At 36.3% G+C, this 23332-nt stretch overlaps 1 protein-coding gene across 2 annotated transcripts in view; it reads left to right on the top strand.

The window, feature by feature from the left end:
* The first annotated feature begins 9400 nt into the window (after positions 1-9400).
* LOC107666832 (eukaryotic translation initiation factor 3 subunit E-A-like) overlaps positions 9401-23332 on the top strand; it is a 69740-nt gene continuing 55808 nt past the window's right edge. For both annotated transcript variants that reach the window (XM_016458316.1, XM_016458315.1), the window contains exons 1-5: positions 9401-9528; positions 10307-10424; positions 10527-10644; positions 17420-17462; positions 21851-21955. In XM_016458316.1, coding sequence (XP_016313802.1) covers positions 9439-9528; positions 10307-10424; positions 10527-10644; positions 17420-17462; positions 21851-21955 — 474 coding nt within the window. In that variant the 5' untranslated portion in view covers positions 9401-9438. The remainder of the gene's footprint in view (positions 9529-10306; positions 10425-10526; positions 10645-17419; positions 17463-21850; positions 21956-23332) is intronic.

Here is a 23332-nt window from a genome sequence, read left to right as displayed (position 1 = left end):
ATGTATGTGATTAATCGCGATTAATCTTCTGACAGCACTAATATGCTCTGACATGCACTGTGAGCTGTAAGGTCTTATATAGACAGGTGTGTGGCTTTCCTAATCAAGTCCAATCAGTATAATCAAACACAGCTGGACTCAAATGAAGGTGTAGAACCATCTCAAGGATGATCAGAAGAAATGGACAGCACCTGAGTTAAATATATGAGTGTCACAGCAAAGGGTCTGAATACTTAGGACCATGTGATATTTCAGTTTTTATTTTTTAATAAATCTGCAAAAATGTCAACAATTCTGTGTTTTTCTGTCAATATGGGGTGCTGTGTGTACATTAATGAGGAAAAAAAATTAACTTAAATGATTTTAGCAAATGGCTGCAATATAACAAAGAGTGAAAAATTGAAGGGGGTCTGAATACTTTCCGTACCCACTGTATATATATCATTATTTTTTTATTAGTGGAGGTTTCTTTCGATCATATTTTCACACAAACACTCAAATGCATTTGCACGTCCAGAAAAAACATTATTGGACACTTCACTTTTCCATTAAATCATTAAAACATTTAAAATGTAGTCTTGACTTGAATTCTCAGAGCAAGCAATTGTGTTCTGGCTCACATGTGCGGTGCAGATGTTGTCTCTGTGCTCGGTGCAATGGGAGGTTCTGTGTGAGTTTGCATTTTTTGCTCACGCCCTTGGCTCCTCAGATAACCCATGTCCAATGGCATCAAATACGACAGTGCTGAAGTCAGCATCGGGCACGGGATAAGGGGTCTGGGATGGTAATTTATCACTAAACACGTCCAACGAGCGAGGTGATGCATATCTAAAAAACAAGGGGGGAAAATCATTTGAATTCATATCACTGGTACTGAGGCCCTGAGCGAAGGTTTGACTTTGAGGTATCCTGCATGGAGGCATTCGTCTTTAGAGCCAATTGATTTGGATTCATTTGATATTGCAATGAAAAGCAGCTGGATGACTTGTCTGGCACTGTCTACTACTTAATAAGGCAGCTATCAGTGGGGAATGGTTTTTCATGGAAAGTTTGGCTCTGTTTTGCTATGTATATCATCTTATTTCATTAGATCATTTTTTTCTTTGAACGTCATGAACTGCAGTGAGACACGTTTTTTAAATAATAGTTGAAAATAAGGCTGTCAATATTGCCTGACATGCTAATTTAGTGCAATTGAAGGAGCAATTCAAACTTGATTGAAAAGAATGACTATAGTTGGGCTATGCAACATTAAACTCCATGTTTTTAATCAATACCTTGCTTCTCTTATGAAATGACTTTACTTTTCCCACTGACACCGCGCAGCTTGACTCCTGATGAAAATAGTCACAAATGCAACAAAAACTTGCAATCAGGTCACAAACTTTGTGTAGGCCTACTACACAAAGTAATAAAACAACAAACACATTGCAAGCCTTGAATCGTGAACAAATGACTCATATGAACCGGTTCTTTGAGTCAGCCAAAAAGGTTCACGGATTCGATAATTTCTGGTTATGTCTGAATTGAAGCAAACTAAGAACCGTTTCTGTTGTATACTTCAGGTTAGCGGTATTACTCTATTTATGTTGGTTATTTTATATGACAATTCACAGTCAGAATTATTCTCGCAAAAATTCTTAAAAGTATTTATATAACATACCATCTGGATCTAGTGAGACCGTTTGCAGTGTATTTAAGGGATAGTTCACCCAAAAATTTAAATTCTGTCATTAATTACTCACCCTCACGTCATTCCAAACCTGTGAGACCTTCGTTCGTCTTTGGAACACAAATTAAGAATATTTTGATGAAATCCGAGACATAGACAGCAAGGGTCCTACCAAGTTCAAGGTCCAGAAAGGTACCAAGAATATCGACAAAATAGTGACATCAGTGGTTCAACCATAATTTTACGAAACTACCAGGATACTTTTTGTGAGCAAAAAAACTAAAATAACAACTTTATTCAACAATTCTTCTCCTCTGCGTCAACCTGGCGCCCTTTTGGAGAGTACCATCACTTACGCGAGTGCTCTCCTCTGAACGTAAACAAGGCGCAGCACATGCGTGTCCTACGTCAGCAGCACCATGCGCATGCATTGTTTACATGCAGATCAAAGCATGCACATGCATTGTGGTACTCTTTAAAATGGCGCCAGGGTGACGAGGAGGAGAAGAATTGTTGAACAAAGTCATTATTTTAGCTTTTTTTTGCACATAAAAAGTATTCTCGTAGCTTCATAAAATTATGGTTGAATCCAGGGGTGATTCTAGGATTTTCATTTTAGGGGGGCTCAGCCCCCGGTGAGGGTATAATAATAATAATAGCCTAATAATAAATATATATATATATATATAAATAAATAAATAAATAAATGTTTTATTAATAGGGGTCGTATAATAAACTTATTGCAGTATTCTACTGTATTACATAAATAGGTATAACATTTGAGTACTGAATAAGTGAGAGTTAGTAGACATGTAGTTGCAAATTAATGAGAATTAGTTGACATGTAGTTGACATGTAGTTACAAAGTTACTCATAGTTAGTAGAATGTCTAAAGTGGACTATCAAAATAAAGTGTAACCAATTTTACTGTTTGCATTTCTAGTACATCCCTCTTTCCTTAGCTCAAGTATGCAAACCTCTTTGCCACATGCACTGGAATGTGTATTATATTGAAAGTTACATTTTCAAATGAAAATCGCAACATGATCGTTTTATAAAGTATACGTTCATATGTGCTTCATTTTCACTGGAGGAAACAGCTGTGGTATGATGAGGAGTGAACGCAGCAAAACTTTACAGTAGATGGGAAACCGATTGCTCCCTCGTGACCTTTTGTAAACTGTATTTATGACAAAGAACTGCACAGATGCAGATATTATAACAATCTATCGATAAACACACACCTTGTCCTCTGTTTCTCGCTCTGCGCCGCTGCGGTCTGCGGATTGAAAAAGAACGCGCTGAAAGACGAAGAGGAGCCGATCGAAGTCTGCCGCAGTTTTCATATGAAATTTAAAGGGGACTGGGACATAGTTTATGGAGCTAATCGCACAATTTTAGGGGGGCTATAACCCCCATAAAAATGGCCTAGCGAGGCCCATGGTTGAACCACTGATAACTAATGCATTACTTTTAAAAGTAACTTTCCCCAACACTGCTGATAACACATAGACTATTTTGTCGATGATCTTGGAACATTTCTGGACCGTGGTTATGGTAGGACCCTTACTGTCTATGGAGGCTCAGAAAGCTCTCGGATTTCATAAAAAATATGAAGAGTTCATTTGCAAAAACCGATAACTCCATATTTTATTAAATTTTTTCAGAAATCACTTTTTTTTTATTGCGTATTCCAAGTAATATCAATCAAACTGCAGTTGGGTTGTTTTGATTAAGTAATAATAACTTAAGACAAATACAGGTAATTTACAAAATTAAAGGTCATTGAAAGTATGTTTTTTTTACATATTAAAAGTTTGTTTTGCCCTGTTGAACATATCACAGGTTCATCAAGTTCATCGAAATTATCCATCCTCGATCACTTTTAGTCAGCTTTGACAAAACTCTCAGCTAGCACGTCTTTTCAAAGTGAAAGTAGCCTTGTCACCTGACCTGAATACAGCGCGCTGATGCGCTAAAATGGACTTACCGGCTTCTGTTCAAAAACAACAAGGGCGCTTGTCGGCTTCTGCAGTAACTTGCGGTGCCTTGAAAGTGGACAAAACCGGCTTTTTTGACCAAACGTGTTTAGGGTTCAGATCGCGCTATATGTGGAGAATAATGCACGGCAATCAGCTCATTTTTTGTGGCGTTTATGGGTTTTACGTTTAGTTTAACTCTTCATATCTTAATTTGTGTTCCGAAGATGAACAAAGATACGGGTTTGGAACGACATGAGGGTGAGTAATTAATGACAGAATTTTCATTTTTGGGTGAACTATCCCTTTAAATGTAGTGCAATGAGATATTCCTTAGTCATCACCAGACATTTAAGAGAAACTAAAATGGCATGTTTACAGTGGATTTTTTTTACAAGCATCCAGTCAAACTGCACTGTGTTCCTGGCATATTTTTCTTCTTATTCACAGTGTGGGCCATGGCTCCTCATTAAGACTACCTTCGTCTCTCTCAGGTTGGGTAGACTGTAGAGCGCCTGGCAGCAGCAGCCCACACAAAGGAGTGGAGTAACCGGCCAGACGTGGCTGCTCTGGTGACCACCCTCCAATCTTCCACCCCTTATGGAGTCAGATAAGTAACAACAGGGGGTCTCCTCGACACTGCACTTAACAATAGTTCCCTGCAGTTAATGAGGTGCCTACAGGGTCCCATGTTACACATGAAGTGGGTACAATGCCAGGCTGTTGTGTAGGCTATTTATATAATTTTATATAATATTATCTATCTATCTATCTATCTATTATAAAAAAAAGTATAATGCAATGTTCAGTGTTCTTTCTTTCTTTCTTTCTTTCTTTCTTTCTTTCCTTCTTCTTTCTTTCTTTCTTTCTTTCTTTCTTTCTTTCTTTCTTTCTTTCTTTCTTTCTTTCTTTCTTTCTTTCTTTCTTTCTTTCTTTCTTTCTTTCTTTCTTTCTTTCTTTCTTTCTTTCTTTCTTTCTTTCTTTCTTTCTTTCGAAGTTGTGTTCACTCGGTTGAACACAGTACCAGAGCTTTTATACATGGCTATACATAGTCATGTAAAACTGTAAGCCTCTATGTGTAATGGTAAAGTCTGACTGATTTAAAACAAAATACAGAAATCATTTTACTTACAATTCTTATGTAAGGTGCTGTTTTTTTATTTTGAGGCTTGAGGTTTATGATAGTGAAAGGAAGAAAGATGTACATTTGTGCGTGTGCATTCGGAGTGGAATACTTAATTGTGCAAATTATTATTTTTGTGGTCATACCCACCACTTTTCTCCGACGTGTTGTGGAGCATCTGCATAGTGTAGTTTCCAGACAGAAGAGTTGTAAAAAAGAAGCAACAACATCTGGGGCAATCAGAACTTTTCCTGCAAACATTTTACTGTCTACCACAGACATTTAAACCATCCATTTCCATCAACATAAACACTGTATGTCCAAAAACATCAAGGGAGATACTTTTGCAAATATATTAATTGAGTCCATTTTTTACATCAAATTGATTTGCAGCACTTTGCAGGGAAATGCAGACCTTCAACCATGAGCTTCGTCAGTCAAATAAGGTTATAAAAATGTAGGTTAGATTTAGGCCTCCTTTTAAGAAACTGACTTTAAAGATCCAGAGGGATTTGGGTTTACTAACTTCATCCAATTGCAAATGCAGAAAGGTCTCTATTTTTCCGGAGCAATGGGTACGTTTCCCTCAAAGGAACATCAGCGATTTAATCACCTTAGCGCTCACAGTTTCCCGTGCATTAACAAAGCCACAATTTGGTATGATTCACTGTGATTCACTTTATAAATGGCTCTATTTGTGTTGAAATGACCTGTTGGAGGTATCAACGCCAAGAAAATGACTTTTTTTTGTGTCCGCTTGCGTTTGCATTGCGTAAATTATGGGTCACCAGCGTCACCTAGACTTGAAATCTGCAGCCTGCTCTTCAAAGGTGTTTTGGTGGCTTGTGTTAGTCACTGATTACACGCAATACACGGAGCTTTTCCCTCACCATTGTAACGCGCTGCTTTTGCAAGGTTCCGTGAAAACATTTCAGCGTTTATTTTCCTTTTTCGCCCTGTTGAACATATCACAGGTTCATCAAGTTCATCGAAATTATCCATCCTCGATCATTACTAACTTCATCCAATTGCAAATGCAGAAAGGTCTCTATTTTTCCGGAGCAATGGGTACGTTTCCCTCAAAGGAACATCAGCGATTTAATCACCTTAGCGCTCACAGTTTCCCGTGCATTAACAAAGCCACAATTTGGTATGATTCACTGTGATTCACTTTATAAATGGCTCTATTTGTGTTGAAATGACCTGTTGGAGGTATCAACGCCAAGAAAATGACTTTTTTTTGTGTCCGCTTGCGTTTGCATTGCGTAAATTATGGGTCACCAGCGTCACCTAGACTTGAAATCTGCAGCCTGCTCTTCAAAGGTGTTTTGGTGGCTTGTGTTAGTCACTGGTGGTTTTTTGTCAAGGTCTGTAACCACAAATATTAATAAGCAACGGTTTCATATGTTCTGGAGTATTAGCTCATGTGTCAATCTTCAGGAAATATTATTTCTCCATTTCCTCATGTGTCACAAATAGGTTGCTTCAAAGCAATATGCACTCATGCTATAATAGAAAGGTTTTGTATATGAATTTAGCTTGATTCAAGTTTAAACGGACATGCAAGAGAACTAAAGAGTGAATTTTCATCTCGCTCGCTGTCTCTGACTCTTCTAGCCTCAGTCTTGTTTGGTGGAGCGGGTAAACGTGGATTTTCCAATGCTGTGCTCCGGGGCCTCCTTCATTAAAATGATTGGCTGGTTGAAACAGGAGAAACCAGAGCAATTTGGCCTCAGAATTAATTTTTCAAAAGTAGTCTTAATGTCAATTAGTATTCTATTGCGGTGTTTAACCTATTGCTCCTTCCTTTTCCAGCAGTCTTTGCCAGCATTGGACTCTTTCTGGAAGTCATTGCCTTATCAAGTTTACAAGCAAAATAAAAAAAAAAAGTTGATTTTGTTTGCTGATTTCAGCATATTGGTTGCGTTCACTCTAAAATATCTAATAAAATACTTTGCTGCAATCATCATTTTTAGAAATATAATAAGAATTTAAAACACCGAAAACGTCTCCAATTTAGAAAGACTTTATGAGCAAGCATCTTATGTTTATGTCACTTTCATATAAATAATTACACCTTGATTCCTGAAAGAGACATTGGAACAAGTGTACTTTTTAAATAGGGACAGTGAGGAAAAATAATTCTACCTTAAGTGCCAAAGCATTTACAATCCCCGACATGGTGCCTATTTGCACAGTTAAACCAAACCACTTAGTAATAGCTGGTAATTTCCTTATGTTAAGCCATGGATAATAATTTCACAATAATTTTCATGGATGCCTTCCCAAGCCCGAGTGCCAGCTATAGGCTTGATGTGCCAAATTGTTGAAACAGGGAAAATACATTTTCTCATTGAAAATTGAAAAAAAAATCCAAGGTTGTCACAGCGCATATGTGTGCATGCAAGAAACGCATTATTGATGTTGAATTATTTAGACAAAAGGAGTTTCTCATGAACTCTGGGAATGTATGGTGGGTGTGACTGCAAAAACTACTCAATACCAAAAAAAATCAGATAATTGGTTTGCAGAGAAAACTATGTGCACACATAAAGACTGTGAAAATTGGCTCGTATCTAAAGCAAGCGTGACATTTTGGACATGGACATTTTGGACATGGATTTTTCCATGTTTCAAAGGGAGACGTTAGAAACCATTTCAACCTTTTAACCTCAAAACCAACACGATGTCATGTCACCAGATGCTATTCAAAATCAGTGAAAAAGTTTGTCCAAACAAAAGTATTAAAATACAACAAAAATGTTTAACTATAAAGTTCTCAAACATGTATAGGCTCGAACAAAGACGTCTTTAACTATACTTCTGTTGTTTTCCTTCCAGACTTTAAGTATGCCTGGGGTGAACGGTTAAACAGAGTTGGCCAAAGTGACAGCTTTACATTTGTGACTCATTCCACAGTCAGGAGAAACGAAAGGTTCGATGTTACAAGAGGGAAATTGTTTTGGGATCCAGGACAGTGCCGTGTGGTTGTCAAGTAAACATGGTGCTGGTGGAACCTATTATAGATGGACCATTTAGGAGCTGATATTGGCTCTTCTTTGCAGTGTATGGCCAACACATGGGCATCTTTATGAGACAGCTGCTGAAGTGAGGAGTAAAACCCGCTGGATGCTCTTCTGCTCCTGTCTTCAATTTCTCAGTTGAGGTAGTCCCATATTGCATGATTATTTTGACAGTAATGTCACTGAGTGACTTTTTTCCTGTTGGACCTGCCTTATGTTTTGATCTTGAAGTGAAGGTAGCTCTGTGTTCCAGAGAGAGGTCACTTTCCCCGGGCCTAGTGAACTCTTGCTGATACTTGTCTGCTGGAGGAATTTCAGTGGGTTCTGGAAGAGGCCCATTATTTCAGCAGGATTTTCAAAATTCAGCAAGTTTACTTGGCAAAACATGACCTCGTTATAAATAAAATGTTTTATTGTATCAATTCTGCTGTCAAATTATAGAGTCTTGAAAGGTTTATAAGCATAGCTCCTATTTAACTTTACAAATAAATATCAGAGTATTGCACACTTAGGAGAGATTGTTCTGTTATATTCTATTCTATTCTATACACAGTTTAGTAAAATTTCTATTTTATTATTTATGTGTACAAAAATGAAACTTTTACTATTTTATTTTTTAATGCATTCAAATGTTCAAATATTCTAGTACAGAGTAGTCAAGTAAATTTTATTAATAAATATATATGTTATTCTTTACATTTATTTTGTTCTGTTCTATTTTACAATAGAGTAATTATTAAACCAAATTATATTCAAATGTGTTCAAATTTATATTTATTTGTTTTATTTAACTTTATTCTTAGAAGTGCAGATTGAGTACATTTTATTATAAAAATATTGTATTCTGTTTTATTTGTTATCTTTATTATATTCTAGCACAGAGTAGGAAAATAAATTAGTGAAATACATTTTATTAATACAATTCTATTTTATTCTTTAAATGTATTCTGTTCTGTTCTATTCTGCTCTATTTTACAATAGGGTATGTTTTTATACAGTCTATGGGGTAAATATTGCACCTAATTATTTGCAAATTCTATTGTATTCTGTTTTATTTGTTATCTTTATTCTATTATATTCTATTAGCACGGAGTAGCATAATAAGTTAATGAATTCTATTTTATTCTTTACATTCCATTCTGTTTTTATTATGTTCTATTTTACAATTATTGCAGTTATTAGTTATCTTTTGTTATATTTATTCTATCATATTCTATTAGCAAAGAGTAGCAAGGTTTTATTAATAAAATTGTATTTTATGTACATGTGTTCTGTTTTTCTATAGAGTATGTTTTATATTATAAAACCTAATTGTTTTCATTTTTTCTAACTTTATTTTATTCTATTATTAGTACTTATTTGAACTTTATTCTTTTCTAGAAGTGTTGAGAACAGTTGAGTAAATTTGATCATTTAAACTATAGTATTCTGTTTTTCTAAATCTATTCTATTACATTCTATTTAAGTAAACATCTTTCTAGAGCAAACATCATTCAATTTAAAGCAGTATGTTCCCTTTGATACTGTGGGACACTTTCACTTGCACCTGCAGATGCAGCACATGGCGCATTGGACTGTGTGAACGCACTATATTAAATAAAGTTTTTCCGGTTTTGAAGCGCGTCCTCTTCCGTTGTCAACATGGCGGAATACGATCTGACCACCAAAATCGCCAACTTTTTGGATAGGCATCTCGTTTTCCCACTGCTGGAATTCCTCTCAGTAAAAGAGGTACAAGTGTATCTTACATTGGTATTTGAAAGCGTGCTGTAGCACTGTATGTAGAAGGAGGCAAAGCTAGTACCACGTGCTCGCGTTACTGTAGCCGGTAGTGTGTAAATCATATAACTCATGATTTCAGTCGGTAATAAAATAATTACAGAGCCAACAAACTTTTAACATGAATAATAGACCCTCTGTTCATAGTATAACTAACCCTTCTATTAGTTATTTGCTAGACGTAGGCTTTCTCAAAACCCAGTAAGCTGCCTAACTTGACAGCATTAAAACTAAGTTAGCTAACGTAGAGACAGCTGACCGATTTGTCTTGGCTTGTCATAGTGCCGTTTACATTTTATCTTCTACATCCGTTTTTAGTTGATGTAGAACGGTTGGCTTTGTGGTGTTGTCTTCATTGTTTTAGTTTTCACCAAGATATATAACGTTAACTGATTATTTCTGGCAAAGACAGATGAGGTTTGGTTGAAATCTATAAATAACTTGGGACAGTCTTCTAAAGAACCAGTAAGAATTGTTGAAACCCAATATTTGTTATATATATATATATATATATATATATATATATATATGTATATATGTATATGTGTGTGTGTGTGTGTGTGTGTCAGTAAAAGTGTGTTCATGAATTTACATTGAAGTTACATTATAGCTGTTACAGTTTGTTGCAACAAGAATAACATTTCTGCATTGGCAGAAATAGACGTTATAAAAGTCAGCAAATATCTTCCGTTCTGAATGTACTGATGATGTTTCCATCACTGTTTTTTAGATCTACAATGAGAACGAGCTCCTCCATGGAAAGCTGAATCTCCTCAGTGACACCAACATGGTGGACTTTGCCATGGATGTATACAGGAATTTATTTCCTGACAAAGAAATACCCATCTGTGAGTGGATTAACTTCTAATGCTCTTCTGCGATGAAAGATGCCTAATGTGATGCATGCGGGTTGACTTCATGAGATTTATATCAATTTAAATCTTTTGCAGCTCTTAGAGGAAAGAGGACTGAAGTTGTGGCTCAACTGAAACAACTGCAATCTGAGACAGAGCCCATTGTGAAAGTGTTTGAGGACCCAGAGACAATGAGGCAGATGCAGTCAACAAGGTAAATGTTGAAATTAAACGCATACTAATAGTCTAACTCTTCAGTCGTTTCTGTCACATACTTTGTCTTGTCATTGTATTTATTAAAATTGTTTATTGCTGTACCTGTGTATCTAAATATCAGTATGCATAAGCTGTTTGGAAGATGTTCCTTTAACACATCTGTTTAGATTGCGATTAGGTTATTCCTTGTCTGCTCATATGAGACTTCAGGAAATTAATAGTTTTTTTGTATTATATTCAAAGCAAAAACCATTACTTGACAGTCAGACCAAACATTATTATATAAATTTTTTGTTTAAATATAATTTTTTTATTTTTATTTTTATTTCAGTTCTGCTGAACTATTTATTTATTTAATTTTTGGTGTCAAGCAATGCTCTTTTGTGGCTCATTTCTGTATCCAGATGTGTTTGACCAAACAGATGCCCCAGAGTCTGTTACTTTGGCTCATCTACCAATGAGGTATTTAGTACACGCTTTAGGGTGTATTGTGGTTGGCTTGAAATTAAAAGCGACCTTTCTGTACTTTACAGTAGATTGTGTAGATCTTTACTTGTCTGCGGTTTTTACTGGAAGACCGTGGAGAATCTTTTAAATGTTATGACAGCAGTTTAGTCATTTTCTATTCCAAGCAACAGCTAAGATGGTACTTTACTTACTTTCTTGTTCATCTGTGCAATTGAACACTGTTCAACTTACATTAGTTTAGACAAGACAGTCCTCAGGGATGTGGGATGGAGCCCTGCTCGATGCTAGACGATACTCCAAACAGAACATTTGTGGCTCTTTTTCTGGAAGGTTGGGCTTAAGTGCCGTTTAATTAAGTGGATGGCAGAACATCAGCGGGCATTTGTAATCACAATCAGTTTGTATTTGATTGAAATTGCCATGTGGATAAGTATATGGTTTCATTCTGCAAATTTCAGAAGAGCAGAATGCTAGAGCATCCTGCGGTGAGTTTCACGGAGGCTACTTTTTTCGATTTTTTTCTGATGCTGACTTTGCCATAATTAAAATATTTTGGTTAAACTCAGTCCTCATCCAGTGCTTGCTTTTCTTTGATGGATATTGCTTATTTCTAACCGCCAGCCAATCTAGATGTTTCAGGTTTTAATATGTGGTGTATTAGGGATTAGAGATGTTTTTATTTAATTAAAAGAAGGTTGTTACACTGATCACTGTAGGCAGTAGAGATATTCTCAAATAGTCGTCTCCATTAGCAGTTGGAGGGATTTGCTGGGTTAGTAACAGTGGATTCTTGTTGATTATGTTGGATTGAAAAGACATTGCTCTGTTCTCAATCAGTCGCCATCAAACCTAGACAGAAGAGACAGCATAGCATTGACTTAGTGGCCGGTTTATCCACTGTATTTGATGTGATTTAGGCCTGATCTTGAGACCGGTATAGCTCTTAAATGTCAAAGAGTTCAAATATTTGAATCTCTGCCGATGCTCTATGCCAGGGATTTCCAAGCTTATTTTTGTTAGCTGAACCTCTTTGGCTTAAAATATTTACTTAAAGTACCTCTGAGATTTCAAGTAAATATTTCAATCATTTAACGACACATGCATGCCCATGATTCTCTGATGTTGATTAATGGCCGCATGATATGCAGGTCAACAAGTTAGTTCGTTCATTCGTATTATTATTATATTTAAAACTTGCTGTATTATTTTTAACATATGTATGGTGCATTTAAAATAATAATCACTGGTAATAATTGTTAATGTAAGCAATTAATTGTTCATTTAAATAATGGTTGACTAGAAATTCCTAAGTTGGTTTATCTCATTTTATTATTAAATATTAGAATATTAGAATATTTTTTATTATTAGTGGTAGTAGCATTATAGACGTTCGTTCATTCGTTCATTCATTCATTCATTCATTCATTCATTCATCAAAATGATTTAAATTGTACATTTTTATGATTTGAGTGATGATTAGATTTACATTAATTAATGAACCCAGAAAAACTGTATATAAATATTAATATAAATTAACAACTGGAATGGCAAATCAAAATACAATGACATGTATCTTTTAGTTGTTTATTAAAAGCACAATATGTAATTTTTTACCACTAGAGGGCGTGTATTCAAAACAAACAAAGAAACAAAGGTGTAGTTTGATGACGCTGTGACTGAGTGTGGAATCATGGGAGTTGTCGTCTTCATCCCCACAGCCGAAGCAGTCCGATGGGACTCGGGCAGAAATCATGTTAATGGATGAGCTAATGTTTTAAAGATTTATTAACGTCGTAGTATGAAGCAGGGTGAGGCGGTAAGAACACAAGTCAGCAAAATATATAAAACTGTTCTAGTGGTTTTTGGATATTTTAATAAAAAAAATCTTACGTATTGTGCCTTTAAGTAACATTTAAGTAATTATTCAAAACAGTAAGTAAAAAAATAAATAAAGGTCAGTGAGTGTTTTTATCACTATTACTTTGTTGATATTAATATATATTTTACATTTGCTGTTTATTTTACCATTTGTTACTCTATAAAGATTAGTGTTGTTAATTTGGGTGATTTTTATACCAGTACCTTTGACATAGTGCACATTTTTAGGCATTTATGGGTCTATTAAATTAAGCTTTGCAGATTTGGTGTAGAAACTAGATTTCTGTAAACTAGATTTTTTACATATGCTAAAGAAAATTAGTGGTATTTCCTTCTGCAAAAACACTGATATGATGCCAGAGTGTTGTACTGCAGTTGTTGGTGTGTTCTGTGTTGTTCTTACTGCGATTCTATGCTCAACATCTTAAGTAATTGTTTATATCTCTCCTCAAAAAGCTGCACAAATTGAGGCATCATTCATATCTCTAGCGTAAACCATATACAATGTATTCTCCAAAGTTTAATAATTGAGGTTGGGGGTTTGTTGAAATTCGTTTCAAATTTGCGTGCCATAGCAATTGTAGCTATAGCGCAATTGCTAAATACTTGTAGCTGTTTTGTATGTCTGTTTTGTGTCTCTGTTCAGTGTGTGAATCTTTTGGGCCCCGCCAAGAGGCTAAAGTTAGAGGCAGGAGCTGAGGCCACGATCTGTACTTAGTTATTGTTTAATTGCTCGCTTTGACTAGCGCTAATACCGCACCGAGCTTCTATGTGTTTTATCAGGCTACCGCTGTGTGTTTGTGGTGTCTCTACAGTGAGAAATCTCAGTAGGTGGTATTGCCTTCCCTAGACATTTTTAAAGACCAGTTTGCGTTTCGTTTCTCCAAAACATGCTTTTATCACAGTTCAGGATTAAGTTTGTGGCGTTAGATCCAGGAACAGTCTTAATTAACCCACTCAAATGGATGTCTGCTCTTCATTAACAAGCGACTTTGAAGTTTACTTGTTCGATCTGAATATTTCGGGTTTCGGAGGGCATTTTTCGGTGTCTGGAGTTTCACAGGCCGAGACGACCACGAGGAAGTGCAGATCAGGACTCGTCTTTATTTGTTCTTTTATTTGTTAATAGCTGCTCGTGTGTGATGTGTTTCTTTTAAACCACGTCGTCGGATGTTTACTGGATCAGCTCTCTGACAATGTCGCTCACGGGGCAGATGCTATAAACAGGTGATATCATGTTTGGAAATCTGTCAGGACCATTGTTCAGGAGTGTTAGGACATATGGAGTGGCGAAGGATTTTTTTTATTTTCTCTTAACAGACTGAGCGTGATGGATGGATGAGCTGTGTTGAATGGCTGAGGGCCGAGTTATCTCGCAGTTCCCTCAGCACCAATACATTGACCTCCATAGCAAAACCTGCCCGGTCTGTTCCTCATTTCAACCCAGACGGGAGGTGGTGAGAGCTGACGGAGTAAAGGTATAATGTCCTCTTCAGCAGACAGATAAACATGGATTGACTGTTAGTTTTTGGAGATACTAGGTGAGGGCTGAGGATGTTGGTTGAATGCAGAAATGCTTAGTAAGGACAGTATACTGGGTCCTAATAAGATTTGATGCAACAGTTTTTAGTGACGACAAGCAATTTAAAACAATCAGTGTTCTAATCAGTAGATATTTAATGTTTAAATATAGTTTACCAAAAATGTGATGTTTAACATTATTTCTTCTGTAAATCACAAAAAAAGAGACATTTTTAAGAATGTTTAACACTGCTCTCTTCCATACAGTGCAATGAATGGGGACTGGGTAGGACTGTATGGTTAATCAAAATGAAACTGAAATTTCTGCATCTTCTCTGAGCTTGGGTTGTGTGTAACTTGCATTTAGAAATGTAACATTTTGATTTACTTACTAGTGTTTCACATATAATATAGAATTTGATAGGAATTTGTTACGCCCTACTTAAAAAAAAATAAAATAAAATATTCCCAAAAAGGTTAAAAAATACACCACGAAAACATAAAAGTGGTCCTCATGATTTTTGCTCAATATTCTAATCTTCTAAAGCTCTGTGATAGCTTTGTGTAAGGAACTAAAGACAACATTTAAGTTGTTTAAATCAAAATTTAGCTTGAGTTCACCATTCACTTTCATTGTATTGAAAAGAACGGCTTGGACATTCAGCTATAAATAAACTTTTGTTTCACATGAGTCATAAAGGTTGACATGAGGGTGAGTAAATAACAGTTTACATTTAAAGTTGAACTATTGCTCGCTTATGTGGAATGGGATTTTAGACCAATGGGATTTCACATAGGGCGGGACTAGCCAGCACGCTGTTGTAGAAATATAAGTCAGACAATTGCAGAAATGTATTGCTGCTTCTTGTGGCTAGTTAGGTCAGTAAAATCTGATTTACATGGAGAAGATAGTTAGGTTTTATTGCTTGTCGCTGTTAGGACACTGCTTAAGGAGGTGGCTTGTCTCCACCCAGAGTCGCAGCATCTGTCAGATGATAGTATAATGGAACAGAAGCAGTTCTGCAGGAGAACGCCTTTATAAACAGCCTTTGAACCTCCCCACAAATAAAATAAACGTGCAACCTCCTCTTTCTGTCTGGAGCACGCAGTAACGCATGGCTTCGTTTGCCGAATTCTTCAGAGGCCGGCCACATTTGGCGGTGGTGGTCGTGTGGTAAGCATGCTTACCAGCCCCCCGTGCCGAGCATTTTGCCAAAACTCAATGATATGTACAGTACAAGTAGAAGTAAATTCTTACTCCATCTCACCTGGTGAGGAGACAGAATGTTTGTTTCGTTTCTTCATTACCTTTCTCTCTTTCTTTAATTAGTGGTGTTTCCTAAAGAATACTTACTAAGGCTAATATTTAGGCTTATTGGTTTTTCTAAACCCCAGTATTAAATGTTGGTCTGTAACTCATCCCGCAAAGTTTGTGCTCCGGATATGAATGATACCTCGAATCATGAGGTTGGTTGAGAAATGTGTGCTATTACAAGTAATCAGACTTACTTTTTTTGCCTGGTGGAGAAAAAAAAAATCATATACTTCTATTGAAGAAGGCCATTAGACATATCTGTTTTCTTTAATTTCTGGAATACATAGAGGCGAGTTGAGATGTGTCAGGGAGTAATGGGAAGAAGAGGGACGACTGGACAAGGAAATGTTTTGTGGCAGTTTTGAACTTGTCGCCCATGTGAGCACGATAGCTCAATGTGTTAGACTAGTGCACATTACCACTAAGCCACAGCTTCAGTCTTTCTTTATATATGTACATATATATGTATACACACACACGGCACATTTTACTGTCTGCATCAAGTTGCACATCGCATCAATGCACATAGAAAGCACAATGCATGTAAGTAAAATGTCTAATGTTTCAAATAACGTTTGTATAAATAAAATATCAAAATATGTGAAATAATGTTCTTTCGTCATTCAATAACAGATATGTATATATGTAAAAATAAAACAACATATTTATTCTGACCTGTGCTTATTTAAAAATATAAAAGAATAAGAATAAGTGATCATACTATATTTTATTATATTTTAAGTGATTAATGACTTCTTGCTGATAAATTAGGGGGAAGTCGTGGCCTAATGGTTAGAGAGTCGGACTCTCATTCAATTCTAATTCTCATTCATTCGGACCAAAGGTTGCGGGTTCGAGTCTCGTACCGGCAGGGATTGTAGGTGGGGGGAGTGAATGTACAGCGCTCTCTCCCACCTTCAATACCACGACTGAGGCGCCCTTGAGCAAGGCACCGAACCCCCAACTGCTCCCCGGGCGCTGCAGCAAAAAAATGGCTGCCCGCTGCTCCGGGTGTGTGTGTGTTCACTGCTGTGTGTGTGCACTTTGGATGGGATAAATGCAGAGCACTAATTCCTAGTATGGGTCACCATACTTGGCCACATGTCACGTCACTCACTCACTCACTCACTCACTCACTCACTCACTCACTCACTCACTCACTCACTCATAAATGGGTAAAACCTAGTTGTTTAAACGATAGTGGCAAAGATGGTTAAATATTTAAATTTGCAATTATTTCGTATTTTGGGGGCTGCACTGTGATCCTTTAATCTTAATGTCATGTAATGATTCTTGTTTTATGCGTGAATCAAAAATAAAATTAAAGCAGGGCACATTGTAATGTATGGAGAAAAAAAAAAAGAAAGCTGTGTTTAACTTATTTCTTTTATGCTTGAAACCCCCTTTTTGTCTTTGACCCATATGTGTGTATATTTTTTATAAAAAAATAAATAAAAAAATTGTTTTATTTAATATGATTTCCACTTAAATTAGTTATTCTGAGAACATTTACCTTTAGAAAATAAGTTTTTTTCTTCCACTCTTGCAACCTTAAGAAACCCTTGCTAACCCCAAAATGTTTGTCTTCCAGGGACGGGCGTATGCTGTTCGACTATCTGGCTGACAAGCATGGAGTAAGTACTTCTGCTGACTCTTCCACCCCTCTGAGGAGTTCTCATGACTCTTCTATGAACCCATTGTTGTTTTGGGGGGCCAACAGGAGGGGCGGCCCTGAGTAGCAACACATTAAATGACTTCCCAAAACCCTTAAGTCATTTTCGGGGATTTTATGGCTTGCAGAAATTTCTGCGGACATTTACATTCTGTTGCGCATTGTTCAGAATAAACGGAACAGCTCGGGACCCGTGGGTATGGCCTCAAGAATGCTGGGGATTCTATATTTGACTTGATGGCACTCCCACCCCAGCATCCTGAAACTGACCTGAGGCCTGTCCTCAGTGCACCTTCACTGCATGGGCTGCGCTGCCTTTACGACACGATCCTTGCCTTAACAGACTTCTCGTCGCTGCCCCCAGGAAGGCCCCTGTAGCCTTAATGACATCCGCACCACCACAGTTTACTGTGACCACACAAACACACAGACATAAACTCTAGGGGTCGAGATTATCGGCGCCGATATTAAGCATTTTATGATTATCGGTATCCGTAATTTTCAAAACCGATTCGCCGATAAAATAACTTAATTTTGAAACGCGCTGCACACACACACACACACACACACACACACACACACACACACACACACACACACACACACACACAATGAGCTCTCTGTTTTGAGACACTCTTCCAAAAAGTTTCCCGAGCGTGATCTACCGAACTGTCCGTCAAACTGCTGGTACTCTCTGGTCAGTGCTGTTAGCTGAACCTGAGGCTTGCAGTTTAAAATGGTGAGACTATAATCTTGAGGTCACATGAGGTCATGTGTGGTCATAGTTTTCCTGAAAATGTTCAGTCAGGACTCCAGACTGCGACCATTTTTTCTGCCGGTGCGACTAGTTTTTGTGAGCGCACTGGTGCGACCACCGCATTTTCCAACTCATAAGCGCTGCCATTTGTTTTGCAGAAAGAAAACGGCAAATGAAACGAAAGCGAAACTAAACCACTACGTTTCAGCTGCGCAGCGCGGACAATTTATCAACTCAGACTGTGACGCTAACAAACTTGTCCGAGCTCAGAACAGCTTTACTTGGGAGCCAAAGTTGATTTCGCGACACTGTTACTGCACAGATGCAACAGTGCTGCGAGATCCAGTGAGAAGCGTTTGAATTCGCCGCACAATGATAAGGTTACTGCGAGATCTAGTGAGAATCATTCAAATTCTGCACAGAATTCTCTGTTATAAACAGCGCTGACATACATCAGGAAACCAGAAGCGGTAACGCTAACTGTAACCATGGTGTTGTGGTAGAAATAGTCGAATGCGTTACATTATTAATTTCAGGGTTTGTACAACCGTTTGAGAGAGAAATTCAAGCACTTTTCTATGACTTTCAAGCATTTCACACAACTATTTCCAGCACTTTAACGCTATAAAATGATCCATTTTGAATGTTATTTTGAATGGGATGACCAAAATATACTTTGTGGTAAACAAACACTTACGAAAAATATAAAAAATACATCAAATCACAATTATAACCAGTAGACAGCAGCAGAGTAGCACTTACTGGCTTATTAGTCATCCATTTCTACTTTTTCTCTATATTTTGAAATGATAAAATCACTATTATAAAATATAAAATCATCAAGAAATCAGATTTTGTCAGAATTTTACACTTTTTTTGTGTATGAAGTAAGAAAAGTCACAAAGTGCCTTGAAAAACAAACTTTTCTTCAATTTGCTACCAAGTCACACATAATCACTGAAGTTGGTCAGTTCCATATACTAGAAGAATAATGGTAAATTTAATAAGAGTGGAATATATAATTTTTCTATATAAAAATTAAATTTTGCACCCGTTACTGTTGTTAATAAAAGTAAATTTTGTATGCATCTTAACTCGAGCCTAGTGCTTTAGTGTCAAATCTGTATAAACAATAAACAAAAGAAAAATAAACAAGAAATGAACATGTAATATTATTAGTAGCTGCACTTATTAATGCAAAACAATAGTAATTTATGATTAAATGATCTATATTTTAATTAGTCCCGCACACCACCCCCAGCGCTATCAAATCTGCTCCTGGCGCCACCATCTGTAGAACTTAGTGGCGCTGGTGCAACTGCTCTCAAATGTTAGTCTGGAGCCCTGTGTTCAGTGATCGTGTACAGATAATTTTTAGGTAAAATAATACACCAAGCACCAAAATCACAGCCAATCAAAACATTTTTAATGTTTAAAATAATATCTTATTTGATTTTTAAAGGAATAGACATGTTGTGCATAAGATGCGCTTTGACATACTGGATTTGAGAGCTATATTTGAGGGGAAGATTTACAGCGAATAATAATTTAAAGATTTATTCAAAGGGAGGAATTCACTACGAATGAATGAGGCCAGTGATAATGCCATTGATAAATATTTATTTAAATATGTATTATACATTTAAAATTCAGTTTAACTAATTTAATTAATTAGTTATGAAAAAATAACACAATTAAAATATTTTAACGCAGTTAACGCACTGGCCCCGCCCCCAGACCTGTACGTCATCTTGCATTTCATACAGTTGACTGTTGACAAATATGATGCAGGGCAACAACTCCATAAATGCAGTTATGCCCTAAAATTCAAGATATTGGTATAAAAAATGCCCCTGTATGAGTTTTTGTCTCATATTTATATCATACGATATTACACGAGCAACGAGAGCAATATCAGACGAGTGCTGTTTATGTCCGAATACCACGAGTGCAAATGTGATTTTATACAACCGTTCAGTAAATAAGAAGTTGATATTGCGTTATATTTTAAACACAATATTATGTGGTTTTGATGTGGTTAAAGTCATAGCTGAATTGTTGCAACACAGCGGTGTTTAGTTTCTGAATGAATCCACGTTTTGAGTGAATCGAGTGAACCAATGATTCAAAGCCCCATTCGAACCCTGCGTTCCATTCGGAAGGGCTCATCCCTATGCCCTAGTCCATTCAAAGGGTTTACCCTTCGGAGTGAGAGCTTCGAAGGGTTGAAGGCTGGTGAGATAGAATTTGCAAGATAATGTATATATAGCAATAATAAATGTATGTGTGTTTTCTTAATTTCTCCAGTACCGATAGCAGAACCGTTAACGTCAGAGCTTATCGATACTCCGGTCTTTCATAATGTAGCCCCGGGACCGATTAAATACCGGGTTTCGGTACCCATCCCTAGGTGTAGAGGACCTAACAACTGTTTCTTGAAGTGACCCTTTGTAGTGGCCAGTTTTGAGCACTTCGGTTTGGAACGAACCTTCAATATGGCGGCCATGATTGTTTTCACTCCGAAGTGCCCTTCGTAGGGCGATATATCACGTTTGGAACGCACAGATAAAGAGAGCCGTTTACTTCATTCCTGAATGAATCAGCCTTTGAATGAATGACTCAAGACATTTACCGCCACCTGCTGGCAGATTTAGTTTCTTATTTAGAGTATCATTTCATTAACAAAAAAAAAAATAAATAAATAATAAAAACATTAAAGGGATAGTTCACCCAAAACAAATTTAATTGTCATTTACAAAATACTGAGATGTTTCTCAAAGTATCTTCTTTTGTGTTCCATAGTTTGTTAGGCCGTTGTAGCCTAAATGTGTAATACATTTTATGTTGAATCAAATAATTAAAATATTTCTTTCTAAAGCTACAATTTATAATGTCTACTTGATACTTTCTCATTTAACACCAAAATAGCTTTAAATAATTTTTGTGGGTATTTTCAGTCGAATTTATTTTGTGATTAATTAATCGAAACATAATCGACTGACAGCCCTAAAAAATTTTTTTTTTAACTATTAAATATTATATGTGTGCGTGCGTGTGTGTGTGTGTGTGTGTATATACATATATATATATATATTTATTTATTTATTTATTTATTTATTTATGTGTGTATATATATTTATTTATTCACTAAGAATTAATTGAGGCCAGTGTTCATGCCATTTATAAATAAGTCAAAACATTTTGTCACTATGATATTATTATTATTATTAAAATATTGTTTTTTGCATATGTATAACTGATAAATATGATTTTTTTATTTTAAATACATCTTATATAATAATATTTATACTATAAATTATTTAATATTATATTTATGATAACCTTTCTAGGATTAATCTATAAGATTGATTTATATTTTAAACTCTTTTTATTTTCAGAAATGTTAAAATATTATTTTAATTGACTAATAGCTAACTTGTGTAAGCGAGTAAATGTTCGAAATTTCATTATCATCACGCTTCAATAGCATATAAATATGTATTTTGTTTATTTAATCACACATGTAGTGTATACTGTTAATATCTAATAATCTACATATGTTTTTGCGTTTTAACTTCTGTCTTTCCTTGCAGTTCCGCCAGGAGTATTTGGACACCCTGTACCGATACGCCAAGTTCCAGTACGAGTGTGGGAACTACTCGGGTGCAGCGGAGTACCTCTATTTCTTCAGAGTCCTGGTATGTGTCTTACCATGCCCCTGTCTTTAACAGATGACAGAGTTGTATTTTCTAGCATTCTCCTTTGGGACACCCTTTCATTTTCTCCTTCGCAAATTGAAGCAATTAAATGCATTCTTGTGTAATAAGTTCTTGTCTAATGGACAGACAGTTTTATTTTGATGGAGAGTTCCCCTGTGAGTGTTAATTAAGCCAAACGGTTACCCTATTGAGAGTTTGAATTATTGTCTCTGCTTAATATGGTTCTGCTTTTTAGTACGAGATTCTGCCAAATCCCATGAGTTACGAGCATTACGCATGCACTTAACATTGTGTTTTTCAAAATGACGCAGATGAAAAGTGGACATGACTCGCTTGCAGGTAGATTTTCTTAAATTAGAATCCAAATCCTTTTATTATGAAATAGTGTCATTTATCCATGTTATCCATCTGTTATAGCAAAACAGGCAGCTTTTCTAATTCCTAGTATGGGTCACCACACTTGGCCACATGTCACGTCACTTTTTTTGCACTTGAGGCAATCCGAAGAACTAAAAGCTCCTGATCTGTAATTACTTCTCAAAAGTGCCATCCCATGGCTTGTTAAATTCCTTGCAAGTTTTGAGTGCTGAAAAGAACCTCTTCAAGGACTTGGTTAAAGGGGTCATATGATGCGATTTCAAGTTTTCCAAAATAATGATCTTTAAAAAAGCATCATATGACCCCTTTAAGAGTTGTTTCAGGGCTGTGTTTAGTGGCAGACTTCATAAGCTTATGGGTTTATGGGCAGTGCTGCTCCCCATAGATGATTAGTGGGGATTTTGTGGCCTAATCACTCTTGGTTTGACAGGATTCCCCAGTTTTTGCAAGGGTTAAAGGTTACACAGCTTGCTCCATATAATCCCAATGCACCAAAAGAGTATTTTATTGAGCCAATATCTTATTGGATAACAGGATATTAAGGCCACATTCACAATGCAGTTGAAAGCAGCCCAAATCAGTTTTTTTTTTGTCGTTGTCATTTTCTAATCTTTGAATTATAATTAGAAAATCAAAAATATCTTATAAATTAGATAATTTTGTTCTGATCTGGGAATAAATCGGGTGTATCAGTATTTATTTTTTATTTTTTTGTGATTTTCATTAATCTCACTTGACATTTGTTATAATTGTGCCTATGCCGCCCAAATGTGCACGCAAAGAAAGAAGGCGTGGTTTCAGGAACAGCAGTAATGTTGATGCAGCCATGTCAAGGAGACGCTGTGTGATTCAGTGCGAAAGCAAAAGCACTTTATATGGCCTCCCGGAAGTAGATGCAATTAGGAATTATTGGTTAAGATTTATTTACAACAGAACAGCACAACCCAGATGTTCGAATTTGTGCAACGCATTTTATGG

This window comes from Sinocyclocheilus anshuiensis, unplaced genomic scaffold, assembly GCF_001515605.1.
Source record: "Sinocyclocheilus anshuiensis isolate Anshui unplaced genomic scaffold, SAMN03320099.WGS_v1.1 scaffold267, whole genome shotgun sequence".
In the NCBI taxonomy this organism is placed as follows: domain Eukaryota; kingdom Metazoa; phylum Chordata; class Actinopteri; order Cypriniformes; family Cyprinidae; genus Sinocyclocheilus; species Sinocyclocheilus anshuiensis.
This window is presented reverse-complemented; position numbering and strand designations above follow the sequence as displayed.